Source organism: Symphalangus syndactylus, chromosome 15 (assembly GCF_028878055.3).
Source record: "Symphalangus syndactylus isolate Jambi chromosome 15, NHGRI_mSymSyn1-v2.1_pri, whole genome shotgun sequence".
NCBI classification, from domain to species: Eukaryota; Metazoa; Chordata; class Mammalia; order Primates; family Hylobatidae; genus Symphalangus; species Symphalangus syndactylus.
The window spans coordinates 102153738-102171123 of NC_072437.2; the positions used below are offsets into that span (position 1 = coordinate 102153738).

At 39.4% G+C, this 17386-nt stretch overlaps 1 protein-coding gene across 4 annotated transcripts in view; it reads right to left on the reverse strand.

Moving 5' to 3' along the window:
• ALG5 (ALG5 dolichyl-phosphate beta-glucosyltransferase) overlaps positions 1-17386 on the reverse strand; it is a 52699-nt gene that overhangs the window by 22135 nt on the left and 13178 nt on the right. For all 4 annotated transcript variants that reach the window (XM_055244998.2, XM_055244997.2, XM_055244996.2 and 1 more), the window contains 2 exons: positions 13901-14014; positions 2-61 (listed from right to left, as the gene is read on the reverse strand). In XM_055244998.2, the coding sequence (XP_055100973.1) occupies positions 2-61; positions 13901-14014 (174 nt within the window). The remainder of the gene's footprint in view (position 1; positions 62-13900; positions 14015-17386) is intronic.

The window sequence follows — 17386 nt, forward strand, 5'->3', positions numbered from 1 at the left end:
CCTGAGCAATTGATTCTTTTTCTAAATGAGCTCGAGATCCACATGCTATAGCCATTTGATTCTGAGGAAAAAAGCAGAGATAGTTTTTCAATATTTAAATATCACTAATAAAAATATTTATTTTCAATGGGAATATCTCATTTTTAGAAACTGATTTTTAAAAAAGTTGACATTAAAAATCTTTTAAAGGTTTATTGAAAAGTTCAGAATATGTACAACTTTGAGAAGCCTAATCATACTAAGAGGATGCTAAATTTTGCTTAAATAGGGCTAAATATAAGGGGAATGCATTATGTTAAAATTCATAACTTTAAATGATATTTTCTGTGTGAAAATACTATATTTGAAAGAAAAATTAGTGGTATGAGAAAGAAAAGGGTTATCTGAAGATGACATAATTATATACCTTGAAAATCAAAGAATAGCAACTGAAAAACCACATTAGAAACAAAGAATTTTAAAAGATGAGTAGTCACAAAATGAATATATATACAAAACTTTAGAAGTCACATGTACAAACAATAATCACAAGATATAATCGAAGACAGCATTTATAACACCAACAAAAATGAAAAATCTAGAAATAGAGTTTATAAGAAAGGTAGAAAGTTTAGACAAGATCTAAATAAAGGAAACACATAAATGCTAACAAGGTAAACAAAAGAATTAAACACACAGAAGATCTTGTCATGATGGATGAGAGGATATAGTAACAGCATTAAGAAGTCAATGCTTCTGGCTGGGCACAGTGGCTCATGCCTGTAATCCCAGCACTTTGGGAGGCTGAGGAGGGCAGATCACGAGGTCAGGAGATCGAGACCATCCCGGCTAACACAGCGAAACCCCGTCTCTACTAAAAATTCACAAAATTAGCCGGGCGTGGTGGCGGGCGCCTGTAGTCCCAGCTACTCGGGAGGCTGAGGCAGGAGAATGGCGTGAACCCGGGAGGCAGAGCTGGCAGTGAGCCGAGATCACGCCACTGCACTCCAGCCTGGGCGACAGAGCAAGACTCCGTCTCAAAAAAAAAAAAAAACAATACTTCCTAACTTAATACCAGTAAAAATACCAAAATGATTTTTCACTGAACGAGACAAGCTGATTTTAGAGTTTCCATTAAAAAAAAAAAGTCCTTGTTAATATAGTGGTGAGAAAATAAACAAAATTTTAAAAGAGAAGCAAGAATAATCAAGAAAAGAGCCAGGAAAATTCAAGAGTAAAGGATGACTCATCACAAAAATTTAAAAAATATATGATAAAGCTACAATAATTCAAACTAAGGTGCTGGAATGTGAACAGACAAATCCATGGACAATTCCATGGACAGAATGAAAAGGCCAGGAAACACATACACAAAGCCATATGAGTACTTAGAATATGATAAAGATGACCTTTTAAATCAGTGGGAAAAAGAAGAACTGACAAATGGTGTGGGACATCGTGGTAGCCACTTGGAAACCAAATTAAGTTGGACTTGAGCTTCTTAACTGAATAATGGGACATAGTCCAGATACATCAAATATTTAAATGTAAAATATCAGAAATCATTTTGTAAATAATCTGAAGGAAGGCACAAGTACAAAAAACCAGAAGACTGATCCATTTGTTAATAACATTTTAAAGAATTGTGTGACAAAATAACAAAAAATCCAACTACATTCAAAACTAAAAGACAAAAAAACTGGGGGAAAATATTGGCAATTTATACTAAAAGGTTAATTTCCAAAAATCATAAAGTGCATTTACTAATTATTTTTAAAAGTACCCAAAAATACAGTTGGAAAAGAAGCAGACTAGAAAGAGTACACAAAAGAGGAAGTGAAAATAGCTCTTGAACAACTGAAAAGATCCTCAATTACACTTATTCCAAGAGTAATGCAAATAAAACCTACAATTTTTTACCATAGTGTGCCTGCACACTCTCTAGCAACAGCAATTTGAAACGTTATCAAAATTGCAAATATACATATAACCTGACCCAGCAATTCCAACAATTCTTCCGATAAATACACTTGCATATGTGTAAAATGACTTTCATAGAGTTTAATCATTTCACTATTTGAAATAGCAAACCTGCATGTCCATCCGAAGGGACTGGCTATGAAGATGTGAAAGAATAAGGAAGGTCTTTATGCATAAATATAGTGCAATCTCCAAGATACATTGTTAAGTAGAAACAAGAGAACAGTGTATAGTATCACATTTTACAATTTTAAAAAGAATACATAAACAGGTATGCATCTTCCCAATAAAAGAAATGAGTAACACTAGTTATATCTGAGGGTAACTGAGAGATGAAAAGTAGCTAGTTTCACTGTATATCTTTCTTATACCATTTGAATTTTGAATGACTAACAACAATAAATTTAAAAGTGCTCATTATAAAAAATTTGCAAGTATATAAACTTACATATATAAATGATAATTAAAGAGAAAACTCATGTATTATCTTACTACCTAAAAGCAGCCACTGTTTTAAACTGTGTATATTTCTTTGTATTCTTTTTCTCTACATTACAAAAAACCATAGCTCAAATTTATTCATGTACGTCATGTTCTTTTTCAACAAAAATTTATTCATGTTAAAGTTTATTGTTTTTATACTTTTTATGATGGGTATTTTCAAACATATGCAAAACTAGAAAGAACAGGAAAATGAAGCACCATATACCTACTACTTAGCTTCAATAATTAGCAACACATTGCCAATCTTGTTCTATGTAAAGCCCCCCCACCACCATCCCACCCAACCTGGGATTATTTTGAAATAAATTCTAGACATCATATGTTACAAATTCATATAATGTCAATCATAATACCACTATGATACCTAAAACATAAATAATTCCTTAATACCATCAGATATACATATTTCAAATTTGCCCAATTATCTCTTAAATGTTTTCAGTTTGTTTGAATGAATGGCCAAATAAAATCCATAAAGGGCCAGGCGCAGTGGCTCACGCTTGTAATCCCAGCATTTTGGGTGGCTGAGGCAGGCGGATCACAAGATCAAGAGACCGAGACCATCCTGGCCAACACGGTGAAACCCTGTCTCTACTAAAAATACAAAAATTAGCTGGGCATGGTGGCATGCGCCTATAGTCCCAGCCACTTGGGAGGTTGCGGCAGGAGAATTGCTTGAACTCAGGAGACGGAGGGTGCAGTGAGCCAAGATTGCACCATTGCACCCTAACCTGGGCAACAAGAGTAAAACTCTGTCTAAAAAAACAAACAACCACCACCAAAAAAATCCACACAAATCAGTTGGTATTTCTTTTATCTGTGGGTTCTCCCTACCCCTTTAAATTTTTTTCTTGTAACTTGCTGAAGAAACCACGTTGTTTGCTCTACAGTTTCCTAGGTTTTAGATGTTGCTGACTGAACCCCCATGGTGACATTTAACATGTCCTCCTGTCCCCTGTACTTCCTCTAAACTGGTAGTTAGATTCAGAGGCTTGATAAGATTCAAGTTTGATTACCTTTCAAGAATTTGTCATAATAGTGCTGCATGGTAGTTTTTCTTTTTCGTGTCAATTGTTAAGGGCTATACAATATTTTAATGTACAGATTTACCATTACTTTGACTATTTGCCTATTTGTTGTCCTTTCTAATTTTATGTTATAGAAAGGCAACTGAAAGAACATCTTTGAATATAAAACTCAATCTGTATTTTAGATTTCCTTCTTTGGAGTCGTAGATGTAGAATACTAAGTTAAAAGTCTGAATGTTTTTGAATGCATATGGGCCAAATTTTCCTTTAAAAGGTTCTTTACCTGTAATCCAAGTATTCTGGGAGGCCGAAGTGGGCACATCACTTGAGACCAGGCGTTTGAGACCAGCCTTGGCAACATAGCAAAACCCCATCTCTATTAAAAATACAAAAATTGGCCATGCATGGTGGCGTGCCCCTGTAGTCCCAGCTACTCGAGATGCCAAGGCAGGAACCACTGCACTCCAGCCGGGGCAACAGAGCAATAACTTGTCTCAAAAAAAACAAAACAAAACAAAAAATGTTACTTACATTCCCATTAACTGGTATGATATTGACTATTAAATCAAATTCTTGTCAGTTCTAGTTATTCTAACTTTATTATTAAAAAAATAAACTTTTGGGGGATGTTTTAGCTATCCACATTTTCTTTAAAGCATTTTCTAGGCCGGGCACAGTGGCTGATGCCTGTAATCCTAGCACTTTGGGAGGCTGAGGTGGGCAGATCACCTGATGTCAGGAGTTCAAGACCCATCTGACCAACATGGTGAAACCATTTCTACTAAAAATACAAAAACTAACCAGGAGTGGTGGTGCATGCCTGTAATCCCAGCTACTCAGGAGGCTGAGGCAGGAGAACTGCTTGAATGTGGGAGGTGGAGGTTGCAGTGAGACAAGATTGCGCCATCACACTCCAGCTTCAGTGACAGAGCGAGACTCTGTCTCAAAAAAAAAAAAAAAAAAAAAAAAAAAGAATTTTCTTAGCTGGGCACTGCTGTGGTTCATGGCTATAATACCAGCACTTTGGGAGGCCAAGGCAGGCAGATCTCCTGAGGTCACGAGTTCAAGACTAGCCTGGCCAACATGGTGAAACCTCATTTCTACTAAAAATACATAAATCAGCCGGCAGTGGTGGCATGCACCTGTAGTCCCAGCTACTTGGGAGGCTGAGGCAGGAGAATTGCTTGAACCTGGGAGGCAGAGGTTGCGGTGAGCCGAGATCGCACCACTGCACTCCAGCCTGGGCAACAGAGTGAGACTCCGTCTCAGGAAAGAAAAAAAAAATTGTGTTATATGCTTTGCCTACTATTTAGTAGTAAAATAATTTCTTCTCTTGTTTTTCTGGTAGAGGTACTTTGTGCAGAAAGGGAGAGAATGATTTTCTTAGAGAGGAAGCACGTTAAAAGTTCAAATAGCATATGGCAAATCAGTTTTAACTTTAAACTTGAAAAGAGCAACAACACTGTTGAGTAATACATAAAAAAGAACATACTTCTACATTTCAAAGATTCATGAGTAGAGTTAAAATACCATGTAATTTAACTAAAAACAAATCAAAATCCAAAAAACTTTCTTTTACAAATCTCGTTTTTATCTCAGCATAAGTCCCCAAGAGCTTTTAAGAGTTTTGTGTATCTGAAGAATTCTGATGTAAGAGCTGAATCCCTGATACCAATCTCACTATCAGGTAGAATTAATCTAAACATTTTTTCAAAAAGTTAGCTGTTCTTCAGAAATGAAAGATATCTTTGTTTTAAAAACTGCCCATATTAGGGCCGGGCGCGGTGGCTCACGCTTGTAATCCCAGCACTTTGGGAGGCCGAGGCGGGCGGATCACGAGGTCAGGAGATCGAGACCACGGTGAAACCCCATCTCTACTAAAAATACAAAAAATTAGCCGGGCATGGTGGCGGGCGCCTGTAGTCCCAGCTACTCAGAGAGGCTGAGGCAGGAGAATGGCATGAACCCGGGAGGCGGAGTTTGCAGTGAGCCGAGATTGTGCCACTGCACTCCAGCCTGGGTGACAGAGCAAGACTCCGTCTCAAAAAAAAAAAAAAAAAAAAAAACTGCCCATATTAGAAAATGTCTGTAGACATGGAGTCTCTTTCTTTTAAACCTCTTTTGGAGTATAACTGAATTTCCCATGGTTTTTAAAAATGAATATTTAAGTTACTATGACAGCTGGCTTTTAATAAGTGAGGCAGGTGTGGTGGCATGTGCCTGTAGTCCTAGCTACTGGGGAGGCTGAGGTAAGAGGATTGCGGCTGAGTCATGATGGCACCACTGCACCCCAGCCTGGGCAACAGAACGAGATCCCAACTCATTTAAAAAAATTAAAAAAAAAAGGTGCAGTGGCCCATGCCTATACTTCCAGCACTTTGGGAGGCTGAGGCAGGTGGGATCGCTTGAGGCCAGGAGTTCAAGACCAGCCTGGCCAACATGGTGAAACCCCGTCTCTACTAAAAATACAAAAATCAGCCAGGCATAGTGGCACACACCTGTATTCCCAGCTATTTGGGAGGCTAAGGCCTGAGAATTGCTTGAACTTGGGAAGTGGAGGTTGCAGTGAGCCGAGATCATGCTACTGTACTCTAGCCTGGGCGACAAGAGTGAGACTGTCTCAAAAAAAAAAAAAGGGGGGGGGTAAGAAGTATATTATCTTCTAGCAAGAAATACTAAATCAATCAAAATCTTTCTCAGTACTTTTTTCTTTTTTTTAAATGGAGTCTCACTCTGTTGCCAAGGCTGGAGTACAGTGGCGAGATCTCGGCTCACTGCAACGACTACTTCCTGGGTTCAAGCGATTCTCTTGCCTCAGCCTTCCGAGTAGCTGCGATTACAGGCACGTGGCACCACGCCCAGCTAATGTTTTGTATTTTTAGTAGAGACGGGGTTTCACCATGTCAGCCAGGATGGTCTCTATCTCCTGATCTCATGATCCATCCGCCTCGGCCTCCCAAAGTGCTGGGATTATAGGCATGAGCCACTGCGCCCCGCTTTTTTTTTTTTTTTTTGAGACGGAATCTCGCTCTGTCACCCAGGCTGGAGTGCAGTGGCGCAATCTTGGCTCACTGCAACCTCCGCCTTCTGGCTTCAAGAGATTCTCCTGTCTCAGCTCCCAAGTAGCTGGGATTATGGGCACGTGCCACCACACCCAGCTAATTTTTATATTTTCAGTAGAGATGGGCTTCTGCCATGTTGGCCAGGCTGGTCTCAAACTCCTGACCTCGGGTGATCCACGTGCCTCAGTCTCCTGAAGTGCTGGGATTACAGGCGTGAGCCACTGTGCCCGGTCCTCTGTGCTTTTTAAGTTAAATATTTTCACACAATTTACTGGAGAGAAGGAATAGATAGAAATATAGCTAATTTATATTAACAATCATAAACAGTAACAGAATTGGATCTGATGAAAAAATATCAAGCACAAAGATGAATGCTGCCCAGGCGTGGTGGCTCATGCCTGTAATCCCAGCATTTTGGGAGGCCCAGGTGGGAGGATCATTTGAGGTCAGGAGTTAAAGACCAGCCTGGCCACCATGGTGAGACCTCGCCTATACTAAAAATGCAAAAAAAGTTAGCTGGGCCTGGTGGTGGATGCCTGTAATCCCAGCTCTTTGGGAGGCTGAGGCAGGAGAATCACTTGAACCCAGGAGGCAGAGGCTGCAGTGAGCTGAGATTGTGCCACTGCACTCCAGCCTGGGTGACAGTGTGAGATTTGGTCTCAATTAAAAAAAAAAAAAAAGAAAAAAAAAGAAAAAAGATGAATGTTAATAATTACAGGTACTGGTTGAGTGCTGAACACATGCTAAACACCTGACATACATTTCCTTATTTATTTATTTATTTATTTATTTATTTATTTATTTATTTATTTATTTATTATGGAGTCTTGCTCTGTAGCTTAGGCTGGAGTGCAGTGGCACGATCTTGGCTCACTGCAACCTCCACCTCTTGGGCTCAAGTTATTCTCCTGCTTCGGCCTCCTGAGTAGCTGGGACTACAGGTGTGTGCCACCATGCCCGGCTAAGTTTTTGTATTTTTAGCAGAGATGGGGTTTCACCATGTTGGCCAGGCTGGTCTCAAACGCCTGTCCTCAGGTTCCCAAAGTGCTGGTATTACAGGGATGAGTCACTGTGCCCGGCCACATTTCCTCATTTTAATCTCTACCTCAGAGTTATGGTGTCTAAAACAAATGACTTTGGAGGTTTAGTTCTCTTTTGGAAGCCTGTTTTTCTACCCATATATTGAGAGGGTGAAACAAACATACCACCTTCTTAGACTTGCTCAAATGGTCCACAAAAAAAGAAGGACTAACTGTCACGTTAAGGAACCAAACCATGCACGCCTATATGAATTATTGGTATACAAAACTAGAACTGGCCAAGGATTACTATATTAGAGATAAAAGAGCATTCAGGGTCATTAATAAGCAATCCAGCACTCCAGATTGAGTTGTGCGTGTGGTTAAGATCTGCTTCCTATGGTTCTTCTTAATGTAATTTTTCTCCGTATCTTTTTCATATCCATTAATTCTAGTCATCTGTGGGCTTAAAAAACTAAAAACTCAGCTTGTTAGAGCTATGTCTAAATCAGAATTTAAGGGCCAGGCATGGTGACTCAGCCTGTAATCCCAGCACTTTGGGGGGCCAAGGAGGGCTGACTTCTTGAGGTCAGGAGTTCAAGAGCAGCCTCGGCAACATGCAGCCTCGGCAACATGGTGAAACCTCGTCTGCTAAAAATACCAAACAATTAACCAGGCATGGTGGTTTGCACATGCAGTCTCAGCTACTCGGGAGGCTGACACATGAGATTTGCTTGAACCCTGGAAGCAGAGGTTGCAGTGAGCCAAGATCGCACCACTGCACTTCAGCCTGGGTGACAGAATGAAACCTTGTCTCAAAAAATAATAATAAAAAATAAATAAAATAATTTAAAACCTAAGTCACAGTCTGAGAAATTCCTCTATAATCATGAAATACACACTTTTTAGTATTTATTTTGCCTGTCAGGGATTTTTGATTCTATTTAGAAAAGTTAAGCAACTGAACAAGTGATCATCATGTATTTTGGGATTATTTTTTGAAAAAATTTTATTTTTATTATTTTTTGAGACAGAGTCTGTCTCTGTTGACCAAGGTGGAGTGCAGTGGCGCAATCCTGACTCACTGCAACCTCTGCCTCCCAGGTTCCAGCGATTCTCATGCCCCAGCTTCCCGAGTAGCTGGGATTACAGGTGTGTGCTACCACACCTGGCTAATTTTTTAGTAGAGACGGGATTTTACTATGTTGGTCAGGCTGGTCTCATACTCCTGGCTTCAAGGATCCTCCCACCATGGCCTCTCAAAGTGCTGGGATTACAGATGTGAGCCACTGTGCCTGGCCAGCATGCACTTTGCTTAGAAAAATTACTAAAAAAGAAGCGTATTTTTAAAAAGAGGTAGGCTAACTACCAGTTAGGAAACTGAAAATCTGAGAGGAAAGCTTTGCATATTAAAAAACAAAGATGTGGGGAAAGAAAATACAAGTAAAATACAAATGAAAGTTTTGGCTGAGCATGGTGACTCATGCCCCTAATCCCCACAATTTGGGAGGCCGAGGCAGGCAGATCACTTGAGGCCAGGGATTTGAGACCAGCCTGGCCAACACAGTGAAACCCCATCTCTACCAAAAAACACAAAAAATAGCCTGGCGTGGTGGTGCATGCCTGTAATTCCAGCTACTCGGGAGGCTGTGGCATGAGAATCGCTTAAGCCCAAGAGGCAGAGGTTGCAGTGAGCTGAGATTGAGTCACTGCACTCCAATCCGGGTGACAGAGGGAGACCCTGTCTCAAAAATAAAATAAAATAAAATTTTTAGTACGAAAATGTAAATGCCCTATTTTATTTGTATGTATTATACAAAGCTCTACTTAAATTATATACATGTAGTTTAAAACCTTACAAGAGCACTTATTATCAGAAAAGAAATTGTAGGCAACTTTTGTAAGATGACTTTGTATAAGAATCATCAGACCAGAACATGTAACCTGGTTACTCTAAGAGGAAATACAAGCAAGTAGTAACAAATTTCTTTTTGTAGTCATTAAAAAAAAAATCATTTAAGAAAGAAGACATTAGAAACCACTGTAAAACGTACTAAAGAAATGACTTAAATGGTTAAAACAATATTGTAAAAGACATTTAAGCTAATGACTGCCATCTAGTGAGACAGTCATGTAATTATAGGACTTGACTACAAAACCCATGTTCCTGTTTCATTATTTTCTGAACTATTTCAGTCACTATTTTTATTAGGGCTTAGGGAAATACATGCAAGGCATGCTTATCAAATTTGTGGCTTAAATGAATTGAGAAAACAGCTATTGCCCTAAAGATAGAACAAGAACCTACACTTTTAGACACAGAAATCTAACAAGTTGAAGTTATTAAGAAATAACTAGCCACAACTCCATTCCTGAAAACAAAGCAAAAGAACACAGAAAGAAATCCACACCAGTATAGAGATGGAGAGACAAAGTTCAAAGGCAATGAACAGGAAAAAGAGTTGGCAATACCTGTACGAAGTAACAATGTAATGTGGAAACCAAATCCACACAAACAGACACATCTTCAGTGGAAAATTATAAGAAAAAATATGCTATGTTTAAAAACTGTAAGAACTGGGCCAGGTGCAGTGGTTCATGCCTGTAATCCCAGCACTTTTGGGAGGCTGTGGCGGGCGGATCACGAAGTCAGGAGATAGAGACCAGCCTGGCTAACACGGTGAAACCCTGTCTCTCCTAAATATACAAAAAAAAATTAGCCGGGCGTGGTGGCGGGCGCCTGTAGTCCCAGCTACTCGGGAGGCTGAGGCAGGAGAATGGTGTGAACCCGGGAGGCAGAGCTTGCAGTGAGCTGAGATTGCGCCACTGCACTCCGGCGTGGGCGACAGAGCGAGACTCTGTCTCAAAAACAAACAAACAAACAAACAACAACAACAAAAAAACCGTAAGAACTGACAGCCTAAAATAGAGAACACACATGGAAAACAGCTTTGACTCTCCGAAGGGCTGTCACAAAGAAGTGGAGTAGATAATTTTGTGTAGCTATAGAAGACAGAAACAATGGAAGGGGGTGATTAAAAGGAGATGTATTTGCATTTGGTGTCTAGAGGAACTTAGCTGAGCTGAGACAGAATGAGCTGCTTAGGCATCACTAGAGCTATGCAGTAGAGGCTGAAAGATCACTAGGTAGTTGTAAAAACTTTCCAATATTGGATAAATGACTGAATTAGATTTAAAAGTCAGCAAACTATAGGCTGTAGCCCAAATCTGATCTGCTGCTTATTTGTGTAAATAAAGGATGTATTTTATCTATGTCTACTTTCATGCTACAATAGAGTTGATCAGCTGCCACAGAGGCTGACTGGCTTTAAAGCTGAAATATTTACTATATGGTCCTTTATAGAAAAAGTTCTCCAACACCTGAATTACATAAGTAAGAAGATTTCTTCTAATTTCTCTACGCATGTCAACTTCAGAATGTAAGTTTTCTGAGAGCAATGACTGGCTGTTTATAAGCTTTGTTAGAACCATATTTTTCACTGGGTGGATCCAAAAACTATGAATTTTGTAACTTTAACCACCTATCATTTATTTGTCTCCTTTCCACCTCCTCCAAAGCGTATTACATGATGCATATTAATAAAACTTACTGAATTTAATTCAAATTAATTCAACTGAGTTGGGACACTTAAATAATTAGGGATACTTTAAGGTGCTATAAAACCAAGGCTATGAATTAATAGCTTAATGATAATCACATGCTTTAATTCTTTAAAACTTAACATTTCTAGTAACAATGTAGTAAATAGGATTATGATAAGGAAAAAATATGGCATCAGAACTCCTTTTCTTTACAGAGTAGTATAAAGGAACTAGATTTATAAGAATAAAGTTCAGATTTTTTTTGTTTTATTGTTTGGTTCACTCCCTAACATCAGCAAAATCATTTAAATTCTCTTTGCCCTACTGCTGAATGACAAAATCAGCTGCTAAAAATCTGACGCCTTACGCCCTCCCTCCCACTCATGGCTCCCTCTAGAAAGATAATGCAAAGGAAATATTTATCAAGTTTCTCTTGGGGTCCTCTGGGGAAAACCAGGAAATCACACCAAGTAACTTTATGAATCAGATTTTCCTTTTAGCCTATCATGATTTACTAAGATGTTGGACATGAAATACTTTTTTAGTAAGAGTGAACTACAACATATCCAACAATAAATTCATATCATGTTATAAGCCAGAGAACTTTTTGTGATGATGGAAATGCTATACAACAAGCTGGGCATGGTGGCTCACTTCTGTAGTCCCAGCTACTCAGGAAGCTGAGGCAGGAGGATGGAGTTTGAGTCCAGCCTGGGCAACATAGTAAGACCTTATCTCCTTAAAAAAAAAGGGTAGCTTTTAGCCACAAGTAATTTAAATGTGGCCAGTGAAACTGAGGAACTAAATTTTCATTTTATTTAAATTTAAATAGACACATGCAGCTGGTGCTACTCTTCTGAAGAGCAATGGTATGAATATCTTTACAGCTAATTCTCTTAAGAATTATATTAGTTGATTCACTTAGAATCTTAAAAAAACAAAAAACAGCTAGAAATGCAAGTGATGGGGATGGATGATGGTGGGGGAGAAATATCACAAAGTGTGGAATTAAATAAATATTTATTTCTAGAAAGATATGCAGTGAGTTTTTCTGTAATTATTATTAAATTTTTTGGGGGGGCTTATACGTTTACATTTTGTGTTGTTTGGTTTGGTTTTTGCTATAATAGGAGCTTAATAAATATGTAATAATATTCAGTTCTAAACTAGGTCTATTTCATTCACAGATAGTTCCACATATTCATTTTATTTTGGTCTCAATTTGTTTCCTTAGTTCTGTAATTTTTTTTTTTTTTTTTTGAGACAGGCTCTTGCTTTGTCACTGAGGCTGGAGTGCAGTGGGGCAATCACAGCTCACTATAACCTCAAACTGCTGGGCTCAAATGACCTCCTGCCTCAGCCTCCTGAGTAGCTGGGACTAGAGGCATGCACCACCACACCCTGTTAACTTTTCTCTTATTTTTACAGAGATGGGGTCTCATTATGTTGCCCAGGCTGGGCTCAAACTCCTGGCCTCAAGTGATCTTCCTGCCCTGGCCTCCCAAAGTGCTGGAATTACAGGCATGTAAACCTGGCCTGTAATTTTTCTTTTAATACCATTTTGTTGTTTTGTCATCTTACCTTTGAAGACCTGTGTTGCTAAATTCTTATTTTCATTGTTTTATTTCTTTAGCCAGAATACTTGCATGTAATTTTCCTTGGATTACATTGTCTTAATCTTTTGTATGCAACTTTAATTCTTTTTGTGTAATTATATGTTGGTGTGATTGCCATTTCTTTATTTTGTCATGATTAACATGGGCAGCTCTCCTACAGTAAATGAACATTCTCCTTGATGTACTTATATCTCTTCCCCCTCTAAACTAGAATTTCAAGGCCTGAGTGTCATATCTGGACTTGAGGGTAGGTGGTGGGAAGGCAGGGAGGAAGGACCCTCCCCTGGAGCTCTACGTGGCTTTGTTGGTTACTTGGGTTCCCTGGTCTTATGAGATTTTGTCAAGTGTCTTGAACAAGCTACACTCCATCCAGGAAAGGATCTAGTCACATGGATCTGTGTCCCCAACTCAGCTTACAGTCCTGAAAAATGGCAGACCTCAGCAAGTTTTCTTGCTTCTGCTGAAATTCTGACATATTGTGTGATGGTAGGTATATTGTTTGATGTTGTCCAAGGGTGCTTTTTCATTCTCTTATTCATTTTTTTCCAGATTGGGAAGTATTTGGCAAACGCTCAGGATTTATCAAATCCTGAGCGTTTGTCAAATTCATCTTATTTCTCTAAATGGCTTTTAAAAGGTAGGAATGGCACTAGGATTTTATTTCTTTCCTCAACCTCCACTTTTTGAAGTTACGGCGTGAAGTTTCAAATAATCCTTTTTGAGTGATTGCTGCTTGTGATTTTGTTTGTTTCATCAAAAACTGGATTCTGTGATCCAGCTTCATTTCACATCTCTACCTGGAACTCTGGCTATACTTTTAAATAAAAGTCTTAATTGAATATGCACAATAAATATTAAAACTTGGGTAGAGGCAATCAGAAGCCGAGAGAGAAATGGTCACAATATTAAATAAGTAATTGCCAAGTGAATCTCATAAAATCAGACAATATTTGTAACAAAATGATCAGTTCCTCTATGGGGCTGTACCATTTGTATAAGGACTTCATACCAAAAACACTCAGTTTTTAAACAGATAGGTAAATTCTCGTTTACTTTAGCTCCCCTGCATTCTTGACTGAATGTTATTTAAACTACATTCTTATACTCACAGGCCAAGGCTGTAGGTCATTTAGTCCCTTTTCTAATTTCTCAACATCTGGAAACTTTGTGGCTCCATCAGCATCTGCCATAAGGATCTTTTCTCCTCGAGAACTGAATATACCCTGTATTTTAAAATTTCAAGTCAAAGAAAATTGGTTAAAATTCAGGTTAAATTCAATGACATTTCAGTCTGTTCTACTTAAAATACCTAAGAGTGAAAGATGAGTTATGAGATGGCTGAAGGAGGCCAGAGTTCACTGAAAACAAATTACCTGTATATTGAGAAGATCTTCTCAAATGTACCTATTGCCTATCTTCATTATTTTAAAAACTTTGTGAAGTCATACTGCAAATATCTTGGAAAACACCAAGACAATAAAATAGGTTTGGACAAATTAAAGATACTCTGCATCACAAAGAATAAAAAGGGACAGTACGTATCATACGTATTATATGTTTATCGTGTCATGATGCTTAAAATGAACTAGGGGTTACTTATAACCACATATAAAGAACATGTTTATAGACAGATTAAACATTCTAATATATAGATATGCTGTGAAATGTATAGGTCTTTAGTGTTATTTATTATAGGATCTAAAGTTTACTAAATTAATTAAATAAATAAAAAGTGTCAATAAAATTTAAGAATTATGCATAAATCCAAATGTTATTTTATGCCATTTGCGGTATTTGAAACAGCAAAATTTATGCCATTCAATTCTGAATTGGATGGTCTTTTGTGCAAATTATGGCCCCATGAGTGCATATTTCATACAGAAATAAACTGCACATCAACTTTTAATTTCTCTGGTGTATTTGACTGAATTCCTTATTTCTTTTTTTTTTTTTTTTGAGAAGGAGTCTCGCTCTTTCACCCAGGCTGGAGTGCAGTGGCGTGATCTCGGCTCACTGCAGGCTCCGTCCCCCGGGGTTCATGCCATTCTCCTGCCTCAGCCTCCCGCGTAGCTGGGACTACAGGTGCCCACCACCTCGCCCGGCTAATTTTTTTGTATTTTTAGTAGAGACGGGGTTTCACCGTGTTAGCCAGGATGGTCTCGATCTCCTGACCTCGTGATCCTCCCGCCTCGGCCTCCCAAAGTGCTGGGATTACAGGCGTGAGCCACTGCGCCCGGCCCATTCTGTTCTTACCATTTGTTCAGTAAAGGGAGGGAGTGTCTCCAAAATATTTTAACTTGAATACTTTTTTTTTTTTTTTGAGATGGAGTCTCGCTCTGTCACCCAGGCTGGAGTGCAGTGGCGCAATCTCAGCTCACTGCAAGCTCCGCCTCCCGGGTTCACGCCACTCTTCTGCCTCAGCCTCTCCGAGTAGCTGGGACTACAGGCGCCCGCCACCATGCCTGGCTAATTTTTTGTATTTTTTAGTAGAGACGGGGTTTCACCGTGGTCTCGATCTCCTGACCTCGTGATCCGCCCGCCTCGGCCTCCCAAAGTGCTGGGATTACAGGCGTGAGCCACCGCGCCCAGCCTGAATTCCTTATTTCTTACGTGCAAATATATTTATGGTTTGATATAGTAACATTGCTTTGATAACACAACATAGTGTGACTATAGATAAGACATATACAAATGTAGAGAGAAATCAGATCATTTATTCTATGGTAAAATAAGCTAACTAGTTAGTATCTATGATGTCTTTTTAATCACACCCATTAGAACAAATGCAAAAGGCTAGGTGAGATGACTCACACCTATAATCCTACCACTTTGGGAAGCTGAGGTGGAAGGATTGCTTGAGCTCAGGAGTTTGAGACCAGTCTGGGCAATACAGTGAGACTCCATCTCTACAAAAAAATTAAAAAATTAGCCTGATATGGTGGCACATGCCTGTAGTCCCAGCTACTTGGGAAGCTGAGGTGGTAAAAAAACTGCAGCTATTAGTTTGAAATGGGGCAAAAAACCAGTAAGTGACTAATTTCAATGATGCATGATCAAACTTGTTTAAGCCTACTTTCCTGTTCTACTGTCTATGGCCTTCACTTCACTGCAGCTCCTTGAAAAGGCAGTCCACCATAGCAACTCCCATTTGTGTTTCCTCAGTAATATTTTATGCCCATTATTTCTCATGTGCCTCACTGCCTTAAGATTTCCTGGTTCTCCTTTTCTCTGTAACCTCCTCTTTGCCAGTTTAATGGCTTCAGGTTCAACTATCATCTGACCTATGTGGATGACTCACTCACATCCTCTCTCCTAGGCTATTCTGGATACCACTGCATGTTGTCTCAAACTTAATATGGCTCAGACTCAACATAACTGCCTCTTATACCAGCTCCTCCTCCAGTGTTTCATTCCTTCTATTAATGGCATCATCATCCTCCCTGTTACCCAAGGCCAGTGGTACTCATTTGACATAGTTTAGATCTGTGTCCCCTCCAAATTTCATATTGAAATGTGATCCCCAATGTTGCGGGTGGGGCCCAGTGGGAGGTGTTTGAGTCATGGGGGTGGATCCCTCATAAACAGCTTGGTGCTGTCCTTGCAATAGTGAGCAAGTTCTCATGAGATCTGGTTGTCTAAAAGTGTGTGGCACCACTGTGCCCGCTAACTTGCTCCTGTTCTCGTCATACGATGCGCCTGCTCCCACTTCGCCTTCTATCATGAGTGGAAGCTTCCTCAGGCCCTCACTAGAGGCAAATGCTGGCACCACACTTCGTATACAGCATGCAGAACCGTGAATCAATCACATCTCTTTTCTTTAAACATTATCCAGTCTCAGGTATTTCTTTACAGCAATGTAGAATGGCTTAGCATGTCATTCTTCTCTCTGGTCCCAGACCTAATTCTACACCATTTTAATAGCTCTCACATTTATCCCCTCATTTTCTTCTCTTCTGTCACTATCATAATCCAAATAAATATTCATCACACCTTGCCCAATATTGCTACACTTGCTGCTGGCTGGTTAAAGTGTCACTCTGTCAATGGTAAAAAATGTAAAAGCCCCTTGTCTACAGTTTGTGACCTTAACCCACCCACCCCTCCAGCCTTATCTCCAGTGAAAACGTGGGTACCATGAGTGGGTCCTTTATTGTGGCATGTTCTTTCGCATTGCTGTGCCTTTGTTCGTGTTCCCAACTTGTAGGTGGTGAAGTCCTAACCCTCCCTAAAGACCCCCCTCTGGGACATCTCTGCCGCTCCCCGCAAAAGATGGTGGCACCAACATTTTGCATGGACTTCTGTTACAGCATTTACAACACTGTATGGCAATGGTCTCTCTCCTACTAAACTGTGATATTCTTAAGGACAGAATAAATGTCTTTCATCTCAGTGTCTCTAATGAAAGTACAACGTTGGCTGAATAAAGAAACAAACGGATAGATTTAAAGCCCATCATGACATTGCGTCAATCCTACTTTGTTTCATATATCCTGTGACCCAGCCAAAGCGAATCACTGTTTCTAGTACATATCCAAAGAGTTCCTACTTCTGTCTTTTCTGGCTTTACTAAATGGTGTGCTGTTTTCTCAAGTCTT